The sequence below is a fragment of the Grus americana genome, chromosome 6 (genome assembly GCF_028858705.1).
Source record: "Grus americana isolate bGruAme1 chromosome 6, bGruAme1.mat, whole genome shotgun sequence".
In the NCBI taxonomy this organism is placed as follows: domain Eukaryota; kingdom Metazoa; phylum Chordata; class Aves; order Gruiformes; family Gruidae; genus Grus; species Grus americana.
Genome location: NC_072857.1, coordinates 27,331,291 through 27,356,901, shown reverse-complemented (window position 1 = coordinate 27,356,901; position 25,611 = coordinate 27,331,291). Strand labels below are relative to the sequence as shown.

The window sequence follows — 25,611 nt, the reverse complement described above, 5'->3', positions numbered from 1 at the left end:
AGCTTTCTCTCTCAAAAAATGTGAAAGAAATGAACTGACTGCTGACTTCTGATCAATATGCTCCATGATGACATACAGTTAGAAAAGGAAAATAATTTTCCTGGCTCTGGCTCCACTTAGCCATCAATCTCCTGTGACGAAGAGGAGGGTGGCTCTCTGCTCCTGCTGCGGGGTTGGGGGATGCTTGTGTGCTTGGGCAGTGGGCAGCAGAGCTCTGCTCCCTGCCTTGCTGTGTGCTAATTGTGCAACAAGGCAGATCGCCTGTTTCAAAGTCTTACATTTAAATGGCACAGACCCACATGATTTTAGGAACTAAGAAAAGAAGCAGATAATTCTTCATTCTCCTTCCACTTGCTGGCAGGTAAACCTGAAATTTTCTGAAAATTTGGCTTCAGTCATTTCACATTTCAATTTCTTCATCAGTAAAATAAGGGTATTTTTAAATCTACCAGCTTGTGCCACTGGTGTTTGACCACCACCTTTTGTATTTGCCATTGGCGTTTATAAAACAAGCTCACTGAAATCTGATTTAGAAATTGACTGGCATTATTTTATTTTGTTTTTTCTGCTATCAAATCTACTTTCCCTTTCCTCCAGAAGACTAAGTAAGATCAAAAAATATTTCATGCTCTGCTTTTGCCAGAGTTCTTACTACACATTGCCAGATCAGCTAGCATCTCATCGCTTTTTACTAAACCATTGAGGTAAGAAAAGGGAAAAAGCCCAAAAAGGCAAACATAAAAAATGCTTATGTAGCTAATTGTTTGACCTTTGCTTGCTGGTTTTTATTTGCCTGTATCTATCAATGAAAACTTGACTATGGGTATAAATGTAATTACATTTAATTACAAAAAAATACCCTGGTAAGCCCTCCTGGCGTGAGTATATGTTTCTGAAAATCTTCACATCGCAGAAGCACCTCATTAAACTCCAGTATCCCAGCTGCTGCGGTAAACGTAGCTGGAGGGTCTGCTCCCCTCCTCTGACAAGTGCTGACAAGAGAGCGTGCACGCTGCAGTTCTGCTGCATCTCACACACTAATCGGCAGCTGAATTACTGCCTGGCCCTTTAGGGAACACTAATAACAAGATTTGTGTAGAAAATATTAATAAAAACGTAAGGGAGAGAGGAATTTGCTATATACACAAGCATTTGCATGCTTATTCCATGAGGCGTTTGCAGTTAAGGTGTGTAGCATGGGAGAGGTCCCGCGTTACCCTGACAGCACTGTCACCAAGAGACCTCTCGTCACTCTGGCTCAGAAGAGATCATAGGGTGGCTTTGCCCAACCAGGTCCTAACTGTAACCAGCCCTCTGTAGTTCACTAACATGCCACAGACCAGATAAATCAGCTTTTTGGACATAAATATTTTCTTTCCAGGTAAATTAGCCCATTTATATTTACTTAGCTCTGTATTTATCACCTTCAATATTCAAGTAGCCATTACTAGTACTGAGAGTAGAGGCAGCAATCTCCTTTGTTAGACCAAATCCTTCCTAACAGTGCTCAAAGTCAACCTCTAAAAGAAAAGAACGATCATCTTTTTTCTCCCAACAGACACACCAGCATCTGATCCAAACAGCATCTGTATCTCTGAACATCATACAGACAGTATCCAAGGACCCACTTTCCACTGCACAGCCATAAGAACATGAAATAAAACCACCTTTCATAAATTACACAGATCAAAATTTCTTTAAAACATACATTCTGAGACCATAATTTGGTTTGGAAGAAACTGGAGCCATTACAAACCTCAAATGTGAATCTGAATGTATTTGTTTACATCAAATGAATCTCAGAAGGGAATTATAGTGCTTGATTCACCACTTTGTTATTCCAGTTTCATGCCAGGCTCATGGAAATCAGTCTAGTTTCACTGGCATTAAACTAGAATATAACAGTAATGAATCAGGTCTGCAGCCTTACCACAGAGCAGTCATGAATTATTACAACAAGCACAAAAAATCATCCCTCTCTTAAGCATTTTGTTTTCAACTTTTCATTCTCCTTCCCTACAATACCTATTAAATATGAATATAAAACAAATTCTAAATAAGTCTCAGAAATCAAATATAGCTTCTCAAAATATACATTGGAGGAGAATTCAAATTTAGTTCTTTATTTTCTCCCTTCTTATTAATAAGGACTAAGTTGTTCTGTCTGCCTTCTTGGAGTTACACTTCTTCCTGACTGTGGTCTTCCAGCTGCTGCCAGCTCTCTAGGGCTCTTTCTGATACCGTCCTGGCTTTGAGTAACAGAACACAAAACAGCCTTTGTGGAAAAACCTGTCATGAAAAAATCCTTCCACGCAGAAGTTTCTTTTCCTCACAGCACAAGAGGTCCTGTTCTGTAGCCCTGCTCCATGAGAGGGTCAGGTGAGCGGGGAACACGGAGCAGACCTTCCTGACATGAAGTCCCTCGTCCGTCATATGGGGACAATTACAGACTTGGCAGGTCTTCCCAGAGAAAGTAATCAACGCAGGGAGAAATACGAAATACGCTTGAAATAAACAGTCTGCTTAGATAACTAATGTAAAGATTGACTTTAAATCACAATATAAACAACGCTGGGCTTGATGCTGCTTTCTTTTAGTTGCTTTCTAAGCAGCGCAAACTCCTCTTTGCTGAAGGAAACAGAGATGGCTTTCAAAGAACCACTGACTAAATAAGAGGAACCAGAAGGAGGTAAGTAAAAGTCTTTTTTTTCTTTTGATCTCTCAGATGAGACATTTTCTGGACCCAATAAAAATCTCTCACTAGATTACCAAGAATGACCCCGAGATAAACTTTTCATATAATTTGCATCTGAGCAGTGTGGACTCATGGCATCAGAGCCAGGAGAAACCTCCGGCAGGACCACAGGGTGTCACTGTGTGCAGAGTCTCTGCGTTGCTTCAGAGCTCCCTTAGATAACTCGTTCCAAACGAATGCCATTCAGTTACCAGCAAAGTACTGCTTTCTGGTTCCAGCACAACAAAGTTAAGCTTCATCTCAAATCTGCGCTGCCTGTTACGCTCTGACCCTCCACAAAGAGGAGTTCTGTCAGTGCCCGGCTCAGCGGGGCGTGACGGCGTGCTCCAGGCAAAAGGAGTCCGGCACAGGAGTTCAACCCGTGTGGAGGGCTGCTCAGTGCAAAACACTGTGGCAAATCTGCAGTCTGCATCAGCAACACACATCAGGCACACCAGAGTTTTTGAGGGAAGCGAGAGACGGAAAATGATTTTACCATTGACTTTATTAGGCCATAAGCAACAGGAAGTTTTGCCATTGACTTAAAAGTTAAGATTATATCCTGGATATATAGCATGAGTTTGGTTAAAAAAATGAAAGGAAAAAAAAAAAGGGAAAAAAGGCAAACTACTCTCTCATTTAATATACTAGTTCTAGAGTTAGTGCAACTGGGAAAGAACTCCAGCCATAATAAAACTGGCTGCTTAGTCAGAACTCTTATTCATTATCTAAACTAAGTAATGACAGTCACATTGATATTCACTGCATCTTTGAAAATCCAGGTTAAATTGTTCAACAAAAATAAGTGAGAAAAAACTGAAGAAAACTGCTGTGATTGGTGATGTGAAATTTAAAATCCTTGACCTCTTGGGAAGGTTGATGGTAAACTCTAGTCACAAACTGTGCAAAGTAAGACTTAAAAGATGCAAGGTGATGCACGTATGACTTTTATGCACATCTATTTAGGATGGCTCAAATCTCTTTTTTAGATTGAAATAGACTGAAGAAAAATTCCCTTATCCTTGAAGCAAATAAATGTAAACCAGGGTGACACGCATTTTCTGGTGTGAGCAGGAAGGGGAACCTGACAGCCAGCATTTCTGGGTGCCCCAGGTGGTACTGGAGGACCAAACTGAACTACAAGATGACCTTGGAAAAATAGGCTTTCACAGAGATATGGAACAAGGCAAAGGGCAAGGACTGGAAAATAGACCTGAAGCACAATATGGTGTCTCCAAGTTTGTCCAGCTGTGCAGAAGAACTCATCTCATTGTAAGGTTACACCGACACCGGGTCTATTCTGACACAAAAGCAGACGTCAATAAAGATTACTTCTTTGCTGCACAGAGTAAGGGCAGTTTCCACACTCACAGCATAACCCCACCTGGCCTGAAACCCGACAGGGAAAGAGAAGACTCACATGAAGGAAATAGGCGGGCAGTGGAGATAAAGACGGCTTCTGAGAGGTTAGAGGAGGGCCAGAGTGGTTGAGTGACTGCCAGCAAATAGTCTGAGAAACAGGTTCAAGGAGCAAAAACGTCCCTCTGAAATGAATCTGTCCAAGCAAACATACTGCCAGACTACTAAATATTTGCAAATAATGGCTACTCTTTTACCAAATGTTAGCAAAGCATGTGCACAAAAACTTCCCAAATAGCTCGCAATTACTTTCTCCATTGGCTCAAACAGTCATAACAATGTTTTAGTTCATGAAAAGACTCAACATGTTCATTAAATATTTTCAAATACAGAAGGAAGATAAGTACCTTGAGAAGATAGTTACCCAGTAAAACTGAACAGTATCAGTAATGTGTTACTTTTCCAGCTACTTGCTTGCATTATATTCAGTCTATGTTCAAATGTCATATTGAAGAGGTTGAAGGTATAAATACAACTGAGGTATATAAAGATTATGAAGAAAAATCCATGGTTACCAAAAATATAATACTAGCCAATCCCCTGATATACATTTAAATCATTTCCTAATCGCTTCATATATAGGAATCAATTGCAATGGAAATGGCTCAGAATTGACCCTCTGATCAGGATCTTTGTATTGGAGTTACAGCTGCAATAGCTATCACAGCAAGCAGTTCCTTTCTCGGTTGTGAGCTGTAGTATTCTAAGCTCTAAAATAAAAAGCAGCAGCAGCAGCCAAAACTAAAAAAGTCAACCTTTTCTTAGCATGCTATAGCTCATAAAGCCATTAAAAAAATACCATACCTGAACAGTTGTGTATTGTACATTCTGGAAACTGGCATTTGCCAGGGGAGAAGAAAACACATACAAAACAATAAAACTTCCTTAGCCAGCAATTATTATTGCTGCCTTTGCAGTTTCCTTCCTTTTGGAATAATACCTCAAGGATTTCAGTAGGAATGTGTTGTAAAGCTAGTCCTGGCCAACTGCTTGCGGCTTGCTTGTGGTTGGAATGCGCATGCAGAAAGTCCTCACATACATGTATCATCTTATGCATGAATCAAGAGAGCTACTAATAATAGTATTTCTTGGGTTTTACAACCCTTTGTACAAAACGAAGATTTGAACACCAGTTTTGTAAATTAATTCTCTGGTTTTCTAAGCTTTCAAAGAGTCAGCAGAGTGAGATTCCATAGTCTCATTCTCACCATCAGCACAACTAGGCAGGATGGAAAAGGCCGGGCAATCGTTAACTCAGACTAAGTCAGCTGTAATTTCTGAAGGCATTTTTCAGAATTTCTACTAACCTCACAACACACCAGAGACAGAGGGGACCTTGGGCTTTGTTTTATACTTCTCCATCCATACTGTCACAATCAGACACACATCTCTGTGACTCCCATGGAATGAGCTGTTCCACACCCTCTTACGGATATGCTGTACACATTAAGGCCTAAGTTGCACAGTAGCATCAGCATTTTAGGAGGCTTGAAAGCATATTTCTAAAAAAATTACAGCCCTGCTGTCTACTTACTGTATTTCAAAAACAGACAGTGAAAATCTAATGTCAATCTGGATCAAAAAATCTTCTGGATCACAATTCTTTAAAGGGAAAATTATTTTTTCTCCCCTACTCCCCTCTCAATCCCTTTTTATTTCATCAGTACAATTCCACTTCAAAGAGAAAAGGTTATAAAATTGCACTTAGTAATACAAATATGTTGCATTCAGACCAGCTGGGCTTGTAGGTTAAATTGCTCCCTGATCCTGTAGCTGTCCTGCAGCTCCTAATGTAACAGGGAGAAGGTGGAGCAAGTGCTGCAGCTACACGGTGGCTGATCCCAGAGATATTACTGTTTGGGGGTGGTCAGCGAAAGAACTGGAAAGGTTCATCCAGATCTTCTTTGCTTTCTACCATTGTCTGAGAACAGCTATGGTGGGGAACTTCAGAAAGACTTGAAGGGAATACTATCACCGCAAGCCTTTCTCTTTTCTGAGCAGTGGAGGCTCAGTGCTGAAATGTTTAGGCTATGGGATGTCTAGGTACCAGGATAAGTGGGACTGTGGGATGCAGTAGAACTCACTGCTTTATTGAACTTCCCATCTGCCTTGCTCAAGCTCATGTTCTGCCCTGTGTGACTCTTCTCTGCTTGTCTCATCAGAATGAAGGACATGGCTTCAGGTGAAAGACACAACCTTTAAAATGCACATTCATCTACTCAGCACTGCTAACTCTGTAAGTGATTTTTGGTTCCACAAGATGAATAATGCCAAGACATTAATTCTCTGTGGTACTTCTGCATGCCAGATATTCCAGGGAAAACATGAACAAAGAGTGAGCATGTGACTGTGCTTCGTTCTGCTACTATGATAATATCGCGATCCCCCAGTAAAGTGATGATTTTAAATACAGACACATGAATAGGGTTTTGAGGTGGAGAAGGGGAAATAGAGCTCCTTCCAACAGACATATAGTTTAATGCTACCCTAGAACTTTGATTACTGTAAAAAGAGGCTTGGCTGGTCTTGTTTCCACCAGCTGGTGACACAGGCAGCTCAGACTCACAGGAAAGCAAAGCAAAGCTCTGCACCTCCCTGCGCCCTCTCTGAATTTCTGCAGTCCAGTCTCGTGTAGTTGGCAAAAACTTTCATGACTGATAGCTTCATTTAGTTCAGAATCTCTGTTAGCTTTTGGTCCAGATTTGTTAAATTCCCATTTTGGGTGTATTTTGAAGTGAAGCTTTAACTTCAGTTACTCCATATAAAGAGTTAAATTTTGTCTCTGAAAGCTCAATAAATGGGGCTATCTTGATTGATGCTTTAAGTGCAACCCCTCCCCAATATTCTGAACATAACGAGGTTAGTGTTAAAAGCTGGGTTCTCTCTCATCTGTCTGCATTATCTATTTATTCCGCACACGTCACCATGGTAAATGAGTGCTGCATTAAGTACTAAAGAGTAGAGGTCAGACAAACCCTGTGTTGTTTTTTTTTCCCCTCAGCAAGGCTGAAACACTTATTAATGGATTTTAGTTTATTACCCGATGTAAAAAAAAAAAAAAATCAGTATTATCACAGTCTAATTTAAGTATAAATTAAACATAATCTCAAAACAAACTCATTTGATATTCAAAGCATTTTATCTTATGAAGTTTAAATGGACTTCCTTTCAAATAGTCTCTAAAATTCTTTACCATTCTAAAAAATCACTTAAAATACAAACAGAATATTTGCTCCAGTCTAAACTGGACCTATTTTGATCAAAACTATTTTTTTTTAAATACTACTAACCTCCCAAATTGTATACTCATGTAGCTATATTACATATAGCTTAAGTGCGGTGACTATAAGAAGTAGTTAATTGTACATATGCATTTTTTTAATAGAAAAATTCACTATCTACTTGGAATTCTCACCAAAACAAACTGTATGAGGTGTATAAGTATTTGGCATGGCGCAAATCTGTTAGCGTTCCTCTAGCAAAATATTAAGTCTTATGAATGCAATAAAGTTAGAAGCTGTCCAACTAACTTCCTCGCCAGGTTAGGCAGTTGTGCACGCTGCTGTTCCCTACCCCAGGCACACCTCTTTGTCGTGTTAATACACACAACGGTGATAAGAGAGGTAAACAGTCTGAAAGCTTATCAGTCCTGATGCTGAATAATCAAGCAGCTGGAGATCTGTAACATGAAGCCATATATATTAAGAATGATTTGCAAATAATCTCCTGGGGTGGAAGAAAGCTGTTTCTATGGTGCTTTTGTATAAGGAACGAGGAAAACAGATGAAGGGTACAAGGTTCAACTCTAAAAATACCTCCCTCACTTTCAGATAGTTCCACGGACGTTGACCCTTCCAACACAAAACCAACAGGAGGCAGGGAGCAGGAGGAACAAGTAACGTCACGGTACACATTAGGGGCTTAGCTGCACTGATAAATAAAAAAGTACGTCAATTCACGTGTTGTGGGTTTAAAGCTGGAATGAGAGAAATGGATAAATGCAATTCCACCCAATCTGGGAGCAAGCAAACCTTTTTTTTTTGGCTTTATGGCCTCTCAGCTGCACCACTTCTCCAATCTAGGAGAGGAATCCGGGTCCCGGTTGTAAATATCCAACCTCTATTTCCATTCTGCTGGGCTGGCCCAGGCCTTTCCACAGGCCAGAGCTTTCTCAGGCAGTGTTTGCATCCCGTGCTCCCCCTTCTCGCGGAGGGAAGGCAGGCTTTGGTGAACAAGAGGGACACGTTCTTGCTTTGACTAAATGTACGCACTTCAGCCAACCAGGCTGTAGTCAGTAGAAGCAGCCAAGCTCATATGGGCTACGTGTCATGTAAAACATACCTATGCAATTGTCATTACACACTGAAAATGAAGAAAGCATGGATAAAAATAAACATGAAAAATGAGGTAAAATAAGTGAATTTTGACCAGAACATGCACAACACCTTTTTGTTTTGACTTTCTCTGAATAGTTTTCAGACCCTTCTCCTCGTTAAAGCATTACTTACTGACTAAAGAGGCAGTCCAGACTCTACTTGGGTACTACACGAAATAGTACATATTTCCTACTGTTTCACACAATGACTAAAATGTTTTCAGGGAATTTTTATATTTGTGAACTGATATGTTCATGACCTCAAAGAATAGCAAACATGCATCTGGCTGCTTTGGTGATAAGCTTTGGTTTAGGCACTGCAGTGCCCAGAGCATCCCTACCAACTCAAGCCTAATCCTTTGGTTTGCTGTCTTTACTGTACTCCAGGGAGCATGACAGCTCTTCTGGCAGGCGATGACAATGATATATAAAATCCTCACCCTTTCATGAAAATGGAGCATTTTCATGAAAGATACTAAGGAAAGATTTTTTTTTTGTGGTTTTTTTTTCTGTTTTTTGTTGTTTGTTTTTTTTTTTAAATTCATTGCTTCTGTTTGGACCCAGTGAGCTGTCACTTCTGGGCTGCATTAAAAACAGCTCAAGCACATTTTCCTGTCTTTTTTCTTTTTCTTTTTTTTTTTTTTTAAGTCCCTGAACTTTTCTTTTTATTTTCATGTATCGAATCATGGAGTCTTTACTCACAATGCATATGCTGTGGCTTGCCCCAGGGGTTTCTGTGAGCCTGAACTGCAGAGCAAATTCAGAGTAACCCAAATGAAAGAACATCCAAGCACAGTGTACGTAGGTAAGAAAAAGGGATGTAGGTTGCCAGTGAACGTTTGCAGCCACACATCAGCCTGCAAACAGCAGGATATTTTCAAGCACACAGATTTTCCTCTCTGTTCTGGAATCCCTATCACCTGTCAGGTCTTATGCAATGCTTGGTTTACATATTTCATTGTTCTACTGTGTCAGATAGTCCTTTGCAGTACAGATCTAAAGAACATGAAGGTCCTCACTGCCCTGACCCACAGTGCCTGATGTCTGAGCATCGTGGTGCCACTGGTAACGTACACCCAGCTGTACCCATCCTGTGGTGGGAGGGGACACAAATCTTTTTCATTGCTTATTGCCACACCTCCCCAAACTCCTAGACTGAAATAAAAACAGACAGCACACTTAAATGGTATTCACATTTAGCATATAGAAAGGCCAGCTAGTTTGACCAAAAAAAAAAAATACAGTTAATGACAGTTTTTATTAATGTACTGCTTTTCTGAATGCTTTATTACCACATTAGAAGCCTAAATTTGCAATTGAAAACAGCTATTTGGCTTACTTGCTTTCTATTTCCTGAACCAAAGTAAGCAGTATGTCCTTCCAGAATCTCAAGCTTTTGAAAAACATATCAGTTTTCATGAACTGCGAGATCAAGAGTTCTCCGCTGATTCAAGTTTCAGCAAGAGTTTTGCCTGAGAAAGTATAGCAGGACTGCTTTACACCACCCAGAAACAGCTGTCTCCTACCTAGTCAGTCTTTTCTGATCCCAGTGTATTTTGTCTTGGAAGAAAAACAATGTGATCATTAGATGTAAAGCAAACACATTCATTCACAATAATCTAACAAATATTAGTCACAAACATTGATGTTGGGGTAGAGCATATCACATTTATCCCCTCAAAGATGTGGTGCTGGTATAGTTTGCATCATCAGAAAAGCACATCTATACTTGCGTGGAAAGTCTGGGAGTGTCTAGAATCAATTTAGCATGAAAAACCTAATCTACTGTGGGTTGTCGAGGGATTGCCACAGGTGTTAGGACAGTTTTTCTTCCCACCACCCCTCTGGCTGTGTTGTTTGCTACCACACTAACTATTGAGGCTGCTCCTGAGGCATCTCAGCAGGGCGCTGGGGAACTGGCAGTAAGCTGAACAGCGTGAAACCCTCTTTGGACAATGCAAAATCACCTGGGAACAAGAGAGAAAACCTGCTAATGCCCAAAGACAAGCTGCAAATAAGTTCCTTGTCTGGAGGCAGGTACAGCTTGCTTATCTTCAAGTTATGGTTTCCAGCCTTCAGAGAAGTCAGAGGTACTGAGTTGTACTTGGAATATATTTTTTATATTGCTTTTGCAGTGATAATATACCCTTTCTTCCTTGAAATGAGATTTGCACAATACAAAAAGACAGCTCTGGAGAAGAACTATCAAAACACATTGCTATGTTTTTCTTCTTTCCAAACACCAAGTTCAATTTACACTACAAGCAGGGAAGCCAAAACATGCAACTGAGTAGAAAGGAGAGTTGGAAACAGCAAGTACATACTAAGTTCAGAAATGCAGACGTTTATCCTAATGTTTACCCATATTCTAATGCTTCAAGAAGACTGAACACTTCGACACAAGTCGAACAGCCTTTGCCAGTCAGACTGTTTGATGTTGCATTGGCTCTGTGACAAAGCCAGGCCGTACAGAAATGCTGGCATTGTTTTCTGATCAAAGCGAGCCCTAATGGCACTAAACCTGAGTTGTGCTCTGACATGCTTTCCTCCCTCAACCGTCACTTCTCTACATTGCCACCAGCTTTTTCTTGAGCCACCACTGTATGATATTCTGCTAGTTTAAAGTATAGTTAGTTATACTTTTATTTCAGATCATAAGAATTGATTTTCATACATATTCCGCTGGGCACAGTAAGGAGACAGGAGATTGTGAGTATGTTACGGCAGTGCAGAAAAGGTTGCTTTCAGGGTATGGTGATTTTCAGTTTCTGGTGGCTCCAATGACATTGCAAGAGAAAAAGGAAGCAGGAGAGCTTTAGCAATTTTGGATTAAGCTCTTGTGCAGCTTAATAGTTAAATATATTTATCTTTAAAACTAAGCATGTGCTTATGTTCCCTTTTTAAAGTACAGATGTGGAGTAACTGTGGCTATAGCAGGTTCCAAGTGGGTTGCCTCAGTAACCCATACAGGCATCCTGCACAGGATGAGGTGCTGCATGGTTTTGTAGTTCTGTCCACTAATGTTTGGGTTTGCTTTCACAGATAATAAAACTGATTAAACATTATGAAATCAAACATCAGATGCTCACAAAATATAACTCCGTTGATGGCAACTGAAGCACAATAGACTTAAGTAACTTCATAACTCAAGTCTCAATTTTCTAATGCTACCTTCTCTGGTCAGATGTAATCATAGAGCACTTTACAGAGCACTTGCAAAAAGAGTTAAAGGTTTCTTCATTGCTACATTGCTTCAAAAGCCATATTGTCCACTGCAATCATTGCTACTGTTGCAATTCAAATTTCTCTTCTGTTGCCTTTGATTGCAATTATACATGATGCCAACCAGAGTGAAGAGGAGAAAATGCACCAATTATACTAAAGGCTGAATATTAGCTCCTGCAGTCACATCTGCCACTTGTTCTTAAATCATTTAGTGTGATCTAGCCCTTACTATCTCCTTGGAAGCAAGGAAGCCAAGCAGACTCTTCCAGTTTTTGAGTAGCTGTCATCTGTTTAAAATGACTTAGCCTTAGTAGATATTCCATCTTCACTTTATAGCACAATGGACCTGACATAGATCCTAAATCAGTGAAGACAGATTCCTGTCAAAGCAGTAGTAGACATCAGGGATGATGAGAAGACTTAGAACAAAACAACTATTTTAGATCTTCGTACAGCACAATTCAAACTGAATTTATTATAAAGTTCTGAAATGTCCAAACACATTTTACTGCTTTCTGGCTTCCAGATGGGTCTGCATCCAGAACACCAGAATACCACAAAAATGCTGCTTTTTTCCTGCTGCGATCAGAAGCAGCTGCAACAGAAGGCTATAGAAAAGTCTGATTCTTAGAAAGTGCCTGTCTCTGTTTTTCAAAAATAAAAGAAGTTTAGATAATTTCAGTAAACTTTGCAGGGGCATCCAAACATTTAGAATTGCATTAGGACATGCATTTCAAACCCTTGGAAGCATATCCTTCCCTTGCTCTTTGCTCCTAATGAGGGAATTGGAGTACTCCAGTGGGTAAAATTCAAGAGACAGGATTCTGGTCTAGCCCAGCTCTAATCTAATAGGTGGTTTGACAGTATCACTCAAATTCTCTGCTCCTCACTTTCCCCATTGACCTCGGGAATCAGGTCTCTAAAGCAATTTGCTGGAGTTTCAATTTCGCACCCTTACTATTATTATTTTATTCAGTGTAAACATGTACAGTGGTGAATTCAACATTTTTTGAGACAAATCATTGCTCAGCAACCCGCTGAATTCTATTCAAAATCCAGTAAGAGACTAGCATTCGGAGTTTAACCAGCAAGGTGTCAAGAGCCCCTAGGACTAGCTGACTCCTCTGAAAATTGAAGGTATATAATAATTTCAGAAACCACACAGCGCCTTGCAAGATCAAGCCCATAAGGATTTTTTTACTATTTATTCTTCCATTGTAAAGCTATTGTCTGCCTTTCCAATTTGGCTTTGCAGTCCTTGTATTCAGTGGCTTTAAACAGCTACATGTGCACACTTGCCCATATCAAGCATATCAATCGGACATATGCATGTGCATGCTCATGCATAAACCACATGGTGAGGTGTAGGAAAATGAAGGTACTTTTAAAGTTTTTATTTTTATCTGATTTGATGGAAAATTAAAAAACAAGACAAGATTATAATTTAACCAGGAATACCTTCACTGATATTAGTTCCCGGTATCTAGTAAGAGGGGATAATATCTAAATGAATAAATATAAATAAGTGAAGAAAGTGAATATGCAAGTTCTTGGGCTTATATGGAAGTTGACTGATACTTGCTGCAGTCCTGACTCATAATAAAAATGATTTATTTAAAGATTTATTATGAACATTGCAGGAAAGGAGATAACAGACATGCACAACTTTGTTTACAATAAAATTTCCTGTAAATTAAAAAGAGTTCTTATTCTCTGTTTGGTTTTGATTTGGTACCGTACCAAGTATCTGTTTATAAAAGGAAATATGACGGTACAAAGTGTACAAAGTGAATTGCAAAAGAGATTAACAGTCAAGGTGAATTTGCTTTAAATTAAATCCTAGCAACACAGACACTGTAGATCCCATTAAGGTAAGGAAAGTTGGTCTAAGGCAGATCTTTCAAGCATCATTACAGACAGCTGAACTGCCTGAAATTCAGACCAGAAAGCTGCTCTCCAAACTGGGGTTGGTGTTAGCCCTGCAGCAAACTCATGGATCACTCGCAGTGTCAAAAGAATATGACCTTAGCAATATGTCATGCTTGAACGTCCCTGATCTCTGTGCTGTGCTGCAATGATCTCAACCCCAAGAGCAGGGCTCTCTAAATGCTTCTTCCTGCAATTTCTGAGGAACTTCAGCTACTGGTGATGTTAATCAGAAGTGGAGAATCTCAGCACAGTGCAGTAAGCGGAGATCCTAATAGAGCAAAGAGGGTTTTGTTTTACTGAGGTGCCAGTGCATACAGTAATGACTTAAGAGACACATCAGTGAGAAAAAGCCTGAACTGCTTTATAAAAAAAAAATTCAGGTGATGAAGAGATCAGGCAGTAAAAAAATGTTGCAGAGCACTATAGAAAATGAAAGTTTGATATAAAGTAGGTAGTGCATTTCAAAGGGATTATGTCTTGAGGACTTTTTCCTGCAATCCACTTTTGCTGAGCTTTTTCTCTTATAACACTCCCTAAACAGCTTATTAAAGAGTCATTCTGAAGTCACAGTTATGTGACGAAGTATGTTGCAACCTCATATTGTCCCATCCCATAGAAAATCTTCTGGGAGAAGTCTTGCGTGAAGATAATGTATTCACAGTTGAAAAGGGATAATGAAAACAGACATCACATGCTTCAGAAAACTAGAAAACAACCTGTTTTGCAGAAGCAATTCACTTTGTTGAATTAGCCCTGGAGCCACCCTGGTGTCTCTAAAGATCAGAAAACTAAGACTAGGACTTCATGGATCTCCAAAGTATCCACCCAGGGAAAGAAAAGGTTTATGGATGGAAGTGCTGGATCAGGGTCACATTCTTGTATGTACAACAAAAGATTTAAATGGAGAATAAAATCCTGAAATTATTGACATCATCTGGAGGCCAAGAGACACATATTCATGGGGTTTACTCCAAACTGTTCTATTTGATAGGTAGTGCTATGAAATTAATGTTGTATTTTTAAAACCATGTAGTTAATAAAACCAATTTGCAGACAATCCTGTGCATACAAGTTCAACGGTTTAGAAGGTATGTTGGCACTTACCTGGGGGCACGTGTTCATTCATGATGACGAGCGATGCTGGTGTAGGCCTTCTTTTCCTGATCTGCAACACGCAAAAACCAAGGAGAATCATTAGGGCCCACCAACTGCCCCACACCTAAAGCAAAGCAAAAAATCCATCTGGTGCACTCCTGAATATAGACCAGGCAAAGTTAAAAAAGAAAATATTTAAAGGACAGCAGCACACCATTGTCTTACTGCCTGCTCATCTGGTCTGATGGTGACCATGGTCATGCTGCTGTTTGTACATGGAAAGCTAAGGCACAAGGGAGAGCTTTCCAAAATACCTTTAGGATTTGCAATCATCTTGAATAAGTTTTTGGACATGTGCTGCTGACGTGTATCAGTCATATATTAAACTATTGACATCTAGCTTTGATTCAGGAAAATGATTGCAGCAGTTTGTGAGCTTATGTGTGCAAATACCTCGTCCTGTCATAGCTCTCACAAGCAACCATTAATATTTTGTAAGTGCACTTGAGAGTTGATATTGTATATATGCCTTCCAATGAGTTTACGATATTTCTAAACTGTGGCCAGAGGTGTTACTACTGTTCTTTAAAGAAAAAGAATACTTAAAACTTTCAAAATAGCATTTTCAAAGAGCACTATAGAACAGATTTTTACATATCAATATATAATCCTGAACTGTATGTGATTCTTATTCAGAGTTTATTTGGTTAAGTACTTTTGTTCCATTAACACTGGTTGAACTACATGGTATTGGACTACCCTCCTATAATGCACACATTTGCATTGAAAGCTTTGTGTTGCTTCACTAAAGCCTCCAGGCTATTGATATTCTATTGAATTTAAGAGAGAGACCAAGAGTATTTAAGGTAGAAACCATTCTGACACAAAGCCTCAATGTCAGTGTGTTTGCTCTTTTTTAGTTGCTGAGCCAACATCTGTATTTAGCTGGGTTCAAATTTTGCTTTCAGAGGTGTAAATGGAAAATTACATCATCAGGGTTAATGGGTTTATTCCAGATTAGCATAACTGTAGCTGACAGCAGAATTTACTACTTTAATTTCATAACACACCCACAGCGAAACTGTATAGCACTTGGAATTAAACTCACAACATAAAAAAAGGACTGTCCATAAATACTGGGCTGAATTTGGACCACAGCATTTCAAAAGACATGGGAATGCCAGGAAATCCTATGGTTCTCACAGATTTCAGCAAAACATCAGAACACATCCTGCTTGAATTTATGGCAGGACTGTTCCATAAGGTATGGACATCTCACAGCTCAGAAGTACCTATGAGTAAAATGAAGACCCGCAGCAATTCTCCCCTGCACCTTTCTAGTATTTCTTCGTTCAGTGGTCACTCACAACTCATCATTTTCTGGCAAAGGCGGCTGCCTTTTAAGAGACACACAACATCAGAATACTCAGGAAACCAGATACCTGTCCTAAAGGTGCAAATAATTTTGTAGCTAATGGCACGGAACTGTCAAGGTTATAATATTCCCCTGGTATCATCTAAAACTAGACTTACCAAAATAGAAGCAAATGCCGAGAAGGACTTACACTGAGAGAAATATACTGGGTCACCTAATTACGATTTATCGAGCTTTTCTCGTAAGATTCCCTGTGTCCTTCTTTATGCGCATCTGCACATATCTGTACACAATAGTAGATATTTTTTCCTTCTTAGATGTCTGTATTGCTATATATATTATATGTATGTGTATGTTTTGGGAGTGAGTCAAAACCTAAAATAGCACACACGTAATTCCAATGTGGACATGAGTCAGGCATATTTCTACGCAGATGTATTTTTCAAATATGTAAAACACAGTAACAATGACATAAAGAAGACTGTATAAAAATAATGAGAAATACAGGAGGTAACTGAAGTGATAACTTGTGCAAAACATAACTCGTATATTCTCATGTTAAAATGCATGGTAAATAAGCTGTCTTCTGCGCAATATCTCCATTAGGTACCATTATCAGCTTCATGTTTTTCTTCATATACAAATAATATACTTTAGTTGATTTGTTGAGAGTGTGTATTCATGTGAAGTGTATCTATCAGGGCACAAGTCCAGTTGTAGAAAAGGCACAACAAATATATACTGAATAAACCTACCCAAGGTAAAGAAGCCTTATTCTGGCTAGCGGACATATCCTCCTCCCTCTTTGGGTGTATCCAGGCATCGCTATAACCTCCAGAGCATTTACTCTCTAGTTACACTAATATAAGTTAGAAAAGCATTTAGGCCACAAGCGTTACCTGTTCTCACCCCATATCTTGCCCCCATTCCTACCCCATTCCCTCAAACCACCAAGAGGAACTCATCTTCCTTACCTGCTCAGCTGCCTCGGGATCTATTTGACTCTGAAACGGTGGCACAGCAAACTGTATTTTTTTAGGGCTGTTGGGCTCCATGGTGATGCCGAGGTGAGTCAGAGGAGAGAAGAGCCTGGAGCTTGAGACCGGGTCCGCGCCTCTCCCCGGGCGCCCTCCCCACAGCCCGGCTGCGTGCTCCGCAGTAACAGCCGTAACTCCCAACTTAGCACGGGAATCTGCCGGAGCCGAGCAACTCCCTTAGTCCACATCCACAGAGATGCCACTGGCTTGGCTATTTTTTTTTTCCCCTCTCCCCTCTTCTGCAGTCCTTCAGATCCTCTCAGCACAAAGCTGAAAGGAACAATAAGCTAATTGTGTACCAGTTCACTTCTACACATGCCAAGCATTCACTCAGAAGCTAATTGAAAATGCAATACTAGCATTGCATGGCTTGGAGCCCTGGGATTTGAAAAAGAGGATCTCTCCACCGTACATTACTAACTGGCTGCTCAGAAGTGCAATGCAAGCTCCCTCTGAGTATTGCTGATGGGCTCTTAATTATTGATGAACACAAAGCAGGAAGTTTTCAGATTTTTGGGGGTGGAGGTAGCAGGAGGGGTGGATGCAATAATTCTATCTCTGTTACAGTGTGCCAGAACCGCTCTCCTCTTCTCACATATCAAACAATCACCTCTGCTCTTTCAAAACCTTTCCTAAACCTCTTCCAGGAAGATTTTTTTGATGATGATGCTACACAGATGCCTGCACTTTCATGAAGCTTATCTGGTGTGCTAAGTGGGTTTGCACCTCAGGCTGGATTTGCAGATTTAGACTGCGATCTCTTCTGGTGGGCTCCATCTCGACACGATTTCAGATATTAAGAAATTTAAGCCAGCTACCTGGGCTCCCTCATGCTAGGCACATCAAAGGGCATTTCACCCTGTCCTGGTTAAGTGGAATACAGTGTTTACTGGAGATGACATTTTTCTCTCCGTTAACCCTAGAAAAAGTAAAAATGACTCAAACTAGTTACCTCACTTTTAGATGGCTAAAATTCAGAGGGCCAAATCCTACTTTGGGGTACAAAATCCGTGCCTTCTTCTGAGACCAGGAAAAGAATGTGGTCAATCATAGCAACAGTACCTTTGGGTGAAAATAATTGATTTTCACTTTTCATTTCACCTTAATTCAAAACAAGTGTATGAAACAATACACAGCGACCACTGACTTAACCCACCTCTTTGCTCAGAGCACCTGACCCTGCCAAGCAGCGCAGCAGAGCTCTGACGACAGAGGCGTGCTTGATGCCAAAAGGGGGGTCCCCAGACAGAAAATGCCCCAGAACCCGTTGAAAGGGCTATGCTGGAAGCTTAGCTCTGAGCCGAAGTGCTGGGCCGCTCTCCTCTCACACACTGCTGCCGATGGGGAAGAAAGAGAAAATGAGGTGCAGCAGGAAGCCCAGGCTGGCCCAGCCCCTCACAGGATCAGCTCTACCTGGGAGGAGGCCACTTGCAGAGAGAAAGTGCATTTTGGTCAGGTTTTTGGAGGGCCTGGGAACTCTCTCAACAGGGAAGGGAAACACAAGCAGCCAGAAGGAAGAGCAAACAGATGAAATTCACAGAGAGGAGTAACAACTTGAGTCTGCCCCTGACAGACTGCCGTAAGGAAACAGAGAAGCAGCTGAATTCAGAGCTGAGGCTGGACATCACCAAAACTCAGAGGAATTTGAAAATACATTTCTTGTTCAGGCCACTGAAAGCACTAAGGATTTTCACAGTTCATCACAGGTTTATTCAGAGTCACTGAGTATTTTCCCACCTGTACCAGTGGAGGAAGGAGTGGGGATCATGGTTAAGAGCAATGCACAGGCCGTACACAGCAGAATAAATCAGCAAGTCAGGAATATTCATTTTGCTTTGATTTATACAAATGAAAACTGTTAACACATTATCGGAATACCAGGGCATTGCTGAACAGAGGCAAGCACACTGGCTAGTTGGTTTATGACAAACCCGATAAAGCTCAGGAGGTGAGAAAACACTAAAAGACAAAGACCCAGTTGACTCCATGATCAGAAACAACTCTCAGTGAGGGCTGAAATTTCCCTCCTCATCCAAATCAAAACTACTGTGTACCACAGTGGTTTCCAGCTGACGGCTAGCAGCTGGCAATTTTCCTGTTAGATTTATTGTGATAGTTTAGATGGCATTAATGAAGAATTGTAGAACCAGAGAAGGGTCCCTGGAGAGGACTTCTGGAGACACCTGGGCCCACCTGTGCTCGAGGCAGGGCCCAACGCCAGGTTATCCTGGGCCCTCTCAGGCTGACTCCTGAGTATTTTCAGTGCTAAGGTGAAATGCTGTTTCATCTGCCACAACAAATGAGAGAGACACACAGAATAGGGATGTTCAGTGTTTCATACGATCACCTTTATGCCTTCGCTATTCCTACAAATACAGATCACAATTTGCTCTACAGACTTCCACAGACAATTAGAGCCAGAGTGCAACTGCAGCAGTTCCGCTGGTACAACTAGGAGTCTAAGACGCTAAAGTGAGAGAGGCACACGCTGCTTTCACTAAGGACAATTAGAGAGTTGTTTTCAGGACAGTCTAATTATCCAATTTTACAAATCCTTCATGAATAGACATGACATTAACCTCAATGACAGCTTCAGACATAGCAGATATACACAGGGATACACCCAGGAGGAGGACATACACAGGGATCTGAAGTTGTGGCTTTTCTCTGATAAATTTTCATACTTGAAAGAAAATAATTTTTGTTTTTCTCAGTTCCAGATAACATGAGAAAAACATTTTCCAGCTGCTTTGTTATTATATATATTAATAAATAGTATATTTTAAGTATCGTGTTACTCTATGGAAAAACTGTTTGCCATAAAATATCTATTATAGCTGTCTATTAAACTTCATGTATTGCATTATGCTACAATTACAGTGTATGTTACTGTATTGCAGGAGCTAAAATTCTCATTACAGAGGCTTAAAATTTCTTATATTAATTTTAATTGAAAAAACACATTCAGACGGGAAAAAATATTAAAACATTAAATGCTCAAAGGATTATAGAGCTGCATTTCAGCTCTAGATTGCTGGACACTGCTGCCTAAAGGAATCATGTCTCCAAGTCATTGCTAGCAATGGTGTCTGAGAAAAAAACTCAACAATCGTATGAAGAAACAAACCAACAAAACCACTTCTTGGCAGATTCCGGAGGGAGCCAGGCAACGGGACAGGACAAGGCACAAGGACGAATCCTTAATGGGGCTGCTACACTCGAAGAGAGGCCCACCAACGATGCGACGTGGAGATACTTGCCTCTGCAGCTCTCCTCTCTGTGCCTATTTGGAGCTGGCTGCCCAGCAATCTTCACATGCACTATAACAATAAAAGTATTTTTAAAATAGTATAAGAGGCATATTTCAGAGCACACTGGGATATAGCATTTCAGGATTACTACATCAGCTCGCTCTTACACCTAATTTGCAGCACTAGATGTCTCCGGGCAAAGTGTGCTTGCATTTTCTATAGACTGCATCATAGTCTGGGGAAGAGCTGAAATGCATTTAAGTACTGCCAAATCCTTTTAGCTCATCTTCTCTTTTTAGTGCACTCCCCACAATGTTTCAAATTCCTTCATGATTCAGCTAAAACTATCATGGAAGACAAAATAATAATAACTGTCTAAGATCTTTCCTTCCTACGTCATTCAGTAGGTTCTGGTATGAAGCACTGCCTTTTTATACACTCTGCTGTAGTGAGGAGCTATCAGAGGACTCTCAGCACAGCTCCTGCTTGAGAGGTTTTTCCTGTTGTGTTAGGGGAGGCTGGTTGGTCGTTTTTCCCAGCCAAAGAGAGAAGCTGCCAGGAATGGAATTCAAGGGTCTCTGTCCTGCACTCTGCTTACACAATTTCTGTTGTGGCTGTGAGCTGCCTCAGCTTCTCTGCTGTGGCTAGGGTCTACTGCAGCATCAGCGTGGCAAGGAGAGGACAGAGAGCTGGAGCTGCTTGTGAAGCTAACCTACTTAAGGCTTTGGCTCCTAATTTCACCAGTGCAGATGCAGGGAAGCATTCAGTTACATTTCTCTGATCCACCAGGCTGCCTTCACAGGCTCGGCTTGGAAGTGGCACTCCTTCCAGCATGTCTCTTAGCACGTAACTTTAATCCCCATTGTAGCCACTGATATACGAGAACCTTTGCAAAGATGTGTTGATCTGTCCTATACCTGGGCTCTCCGGCTGGGACCTCTCCTCATGCCAGCATCTGCTCAGCACACTGCTGGGCAGCCCCAGCAGCATGGAGGGAAGAAACATGGCAGAGCACATTGCTGCCCGCCTGCTGCTCACCGGCTTTCTGCTACAGCCAAAGGGGACTTTAGTGTGTCCCTTCCTTCTGCCCTTTTCTAACAAACTGACAGACATTTTATTTCACTGCCTTTGTCCATGGGGTGGCATCGGTTTCACAGCTCTTGGCGTTGGTCATGAATGCCGGACACAGTCTTTGCTGTGCACACGGGACCTGTTCATGGACAGGTTTTCCTCACGCAGCTCTCACTGGGCATTGTTCATAGGTGCTAAAATCACATGCAAGCCTTCCAAGAGTGAACAACGACATATTCAAAATAACCCTGACAGTTTCCTTTCAGAATAGCTAAATACAGGTGTTGCAATCAGGGTGGCTCCCACTCAACTGCTGGAAACACAGTTCACTATTTATATGCAGAAAATGCGAAGAATTTAAAATCTGCAAGGGTGGGAGAACGTAGAGCAAATCACATCTGTCTCGTGAGCCGTAAGTGCTGCCGCAGGCAGGTCAAGAAGAAGAACAGAAAGTCTTGTTGAGCAGCAACAGAGTTGGTGGGACATTCAACGAGAGCTGTTGGCCTAGTCACAGCCTAACCCAAACTCCCTTCGCCAATACTCGTCCATGGAGCAGGCAGGCTTGGACACGCTTACAGACTAACTACGTACATGGATTCATAAAGCCTAGATAAGTAAAAAAATACAGCTATTTCTATTTATAGAATCTCTTTAGTTGAGATAATCACTCCTTAGCAGTTTAATTTTAATCATAATCAGTTTAAAGTTACCTTTATCTGAGGATGTAAGAACAGATACTATCTATTCAAGTCTTCCTCTGGGACTCGCAGCTCCCTATGCTGTCAAGGGATGTACAGATGTTTACTGCTAGGTGCTGTCCACTACTGTCCATGGAGCACACACATCCAAAACATAGGAAATGAGCTGGATTACTGGGACATAAGCTGATTAGACAGTCAAAAGATCCATATTTAATATGGACTATAGTTCAATACTGCAGAAACCAAAATTCTGGTACGAGTTTGAAGGAGGTAGTTCAGCAGGAAGTCATGCTACAATTTGCTTCCCTACCAAGAAGAGGATAAATCTAATATATTTTTCAATAAACAAAACTACTGTTGGGAGTTTACATAGACTTCAGAATTAAATTATATTATTTCCATATTAAATCTTTAATGCAAAAATTGACTGACTATACCATTGAATTAAACAATTGAAATATAAAATTGAGTTCCTACTGTACATTTTTTTTTTAAAACAATAGTTAAAATATAGATCACAGAGAAGCTGAACAAGGAATGAACTTCTACAGTTTCAGAGCCTGAGTTAGAAAACTCAGTGTACAAACACATGCTACCGGGCTAAAAATGGAAAGTCATCAACTGGGCTATAAAAGCTCAGTATGTCAAATTCAGAATATGTTTTGTAAATTCTGGGGTTTTTTTTAGTTTGAGACTCTTTAGATTTCCCTTCTTTCTTGCCTCCTACTCCACCTCAGAAGATAGGCTAGGCCTAGAGAAGTCACAGCACCCCCCAAGACATGGGAGCAATGCAGTCGGCCGGACCTGTGCAGCTGGCTCACCTGGAGGGGCTGTCCCAGCTTTGGTGACCTGGAGAAGGTGGCTGGGGCACATTCGTTTGCTATTTCTTATACAGGTGTCGGGAGCAGCAGGAATGGGGCTACTTCATGAGTAGGGACAAGCCATGAGCCGAGGGCAACCCCAGTTTGGGCTGTGCCCTCTCTGCAGCCCCACGGGGCCTGAATGCAGCAGCAGAGCTAGAAGGTATCATGCAAAATTATTCAGGGATTGGTTCAAACAAAAAACCTTCTCCGTGCTGGCTGTGCTTACACTGTGGACCTCATCACCACAGGATACTGTGAACACCAAAACTTTACATGAGCTAGAAAAGTAAATAGATACATTCATGGAAAAGAAATCCATCAAGGATACTACCACTGGCCAGGAAATCCCTGAGCCAGCGATGCTCCCCGTGCTCCCCTCGGGCTACGCTCCTCCCAAAGAGCAGCATTTGCTGTTGGCTGCTGTGGGGGTGAAGATACTGAACAGGCTGGACCTTCGGTTCATCTGCCATGGCTGCTCTTATGTTACTAACTGCCACGAGACCCAGTGGTTCATGCGCCTGCGCTGCTTCGCTCCTTGGACTTAAGAATAATCAATCCCTTTGCTAACCTTTTTTTCCATCACTTATGCCAGTGCAAAAATATGACTAGATGTAAATATTCCTGCCCCCTCCCCTCCCAATAATAACAACACCTAATTTATTAAGGTCATATTTAAAACCTGCATTGTTCAATCTTTAGTATAGGACATTGCCCTTCAAAATCACTTCCCCTGTCCTTATGATACTAATAAAACAAAATCTAAAACTAAAGCTGAAGACACAAAACTAAACAGAAATATTTTTGTAGATGTTTTCTTAAAAAAATTGACTCTAAAACCCTAATATGTTGTAGCAAATAACTGATGCAAAACAGGACTGCTGTAGAACATAAAAAAAATGAGAAACTCTACATTGTTATACAAAGACTCAGAAATTTAGAAATACCTGTGAAAGCAGGTATCTGTACCAGAGATTTCACAGTAAGCAGAACAGATACTCACTCACTGAGGCAATTCTTGCTTTTCATTGTGCTGCCTCCTCATTGCTATCATTTAATTACTTAACCATTGTCCAGGCTTTTCCCTTTTACCCTGTGAAAAAAAGAGAAAGATGTCTCTGTATATAATATTCACCATCACTCAGCAAGTATCTAAGCAGCATTGCCTGATATACAAACTGTTTGGAATTATCAAGTGATTTTGTTTCTTTTTTAAAAAAAAAAATAAAATTGTCTGTCATTGTCACAACTTTTATTGTAACAATATTGTGCATTTTCTATGGCATGAATATCAAGGATTACCATCACATCTACAATCACATATGAAATATCAGAGTAAATTTGCATTATGCAAAGTTAATAATTAGTTTCTTGGTTTTTATGAAAATAAAATTGTGTATTATTTTGGCATTATCATGTTAATTCAGAACAAAGCGTTGCATTGGACTGAAGCCATCTAACCAGCGGTTATTCTATTTTATGACATCTTCCAAGTTTCAGAGGTTTGGGTTTGTTCTCTATTGAAAAAAACACTCCAAAAGAGAAATTTTCCAGTAGTTTAGGCATGATTTTGTTTTACACTGTTCGTCATGGCTTGAATTACTCCAGTTTCCAAATTGGGCTCTTCTTCCCTTTTCCTAATCAGTAGCTTCCTGTCGCCAGTTTCATTGAAACAGATTCATCTGTGGTATAACTGAATTAAAATGTTCTGACCTACGCTGTATTCCAAGCGCAAGCCATTTGCTCAGCAGCACACGAACTCTGAAGGCAGTACAAACGCTGCCCCTCCAGACTCAGTGGAGCAGCACCAGTGAGCATCAGTGGCTGGGCTGTATGAGCAAGGCTTTAAATTCTCACCTTAAAAGAGACAGCAATCAGAGCAAACCAGTCTTTAGGAAAAGCACAGCTTGGAGCATCTTGGGCATCTCTTGCCTTCTAAAAGCAGGCTGCCAAGGGCTTGCACACCACACATTTTGGAGAAAGCAGAAAATACACGGCAGCCTTCCCTCTATGAAGGTCACGATCAGCAAAAGTGCCTGAAAGGGCTTCCAGAGCCTATCAGTTCTTCCCGTAAGGCAGGGCCACTCTGAGTGCTCTCTCCAAACCGCATTGCAGACACTACCAGCAGCAGGAGCCTCTCCTCCAGTGTACTCACCCCCGGCCACGTAGCTGGGTCCGTGGCCACACTCGGTCCTTTCCTTTTCAGGTCTCACACACACAGTGCCATGGGCGAGCGGCAGCGGCACCATCGCAGCACTAACCTAAGCGGTGCGGGGGCTGCTCCTGCCTTTCCAGCTACTGCCTCCAGCTGCTGAACGCCGAGATGTTTCCACGTTTCAGCAGAGGTCATTTCTGTAGCTTTTTGCTGCAATAATGGGGGTTAGAAACAGGCACTTACCTTAAAAAAGAAAAAGAAAAAAAAAGATAAAAAAATGTCCAACTACTAGGCCCCCAAACCTCTGCCAGATTTGAGCTGTGCCAGAGGCATGCATTGCTTTGCGGCAGGCTAAAGACGAGTCTGTTTTGCTACTAACAGGGA

General features: G+C 41.0%; 1 protein-coding gene and 1 long non-coding RNA gene across 2 annotated transcripts in view; both read right to left on the bottom strand.

Annotated features, from left to right (window-relative positions):
• The window catches only part of PPP1R1C (protein phosphatase 1 regulatory inhibitor subunit 1C), a 54,422-nt gene extending 37,045 nt beyond the window's left edge, over window positions 1-17,377 (bottom strand). Inside the window, 3 exon segments of the mRNA XM_054830623.1 lie at window positions 14,787-14,847; window positions 17,127-17,267; window positions 17,270-17,377. Coding sequence (XP_054686598.1) covers window positions 14,787-14,847; window positions 17,127-17,267; window positions 17,270-17,377 — 310 coding nt within the window.
• Window positions 17,378-20,347: 2,970 nt separating this feature from the next.
• LOC129208249 (uncharacterized) lies at window positions 20,348-25,611 on the bottom strand. Its single transcript, XR_008577739.1, has 3 exons — window positions 25,228-25,611; window positions 24,076-24,165; window positions 20,348-20,509 (listed from the first exon to the last, which is right to left on the bottom strand). It is a non-coding gene; the product is annotated as an uncharacterized LOC129208249 (long non-coding RNA).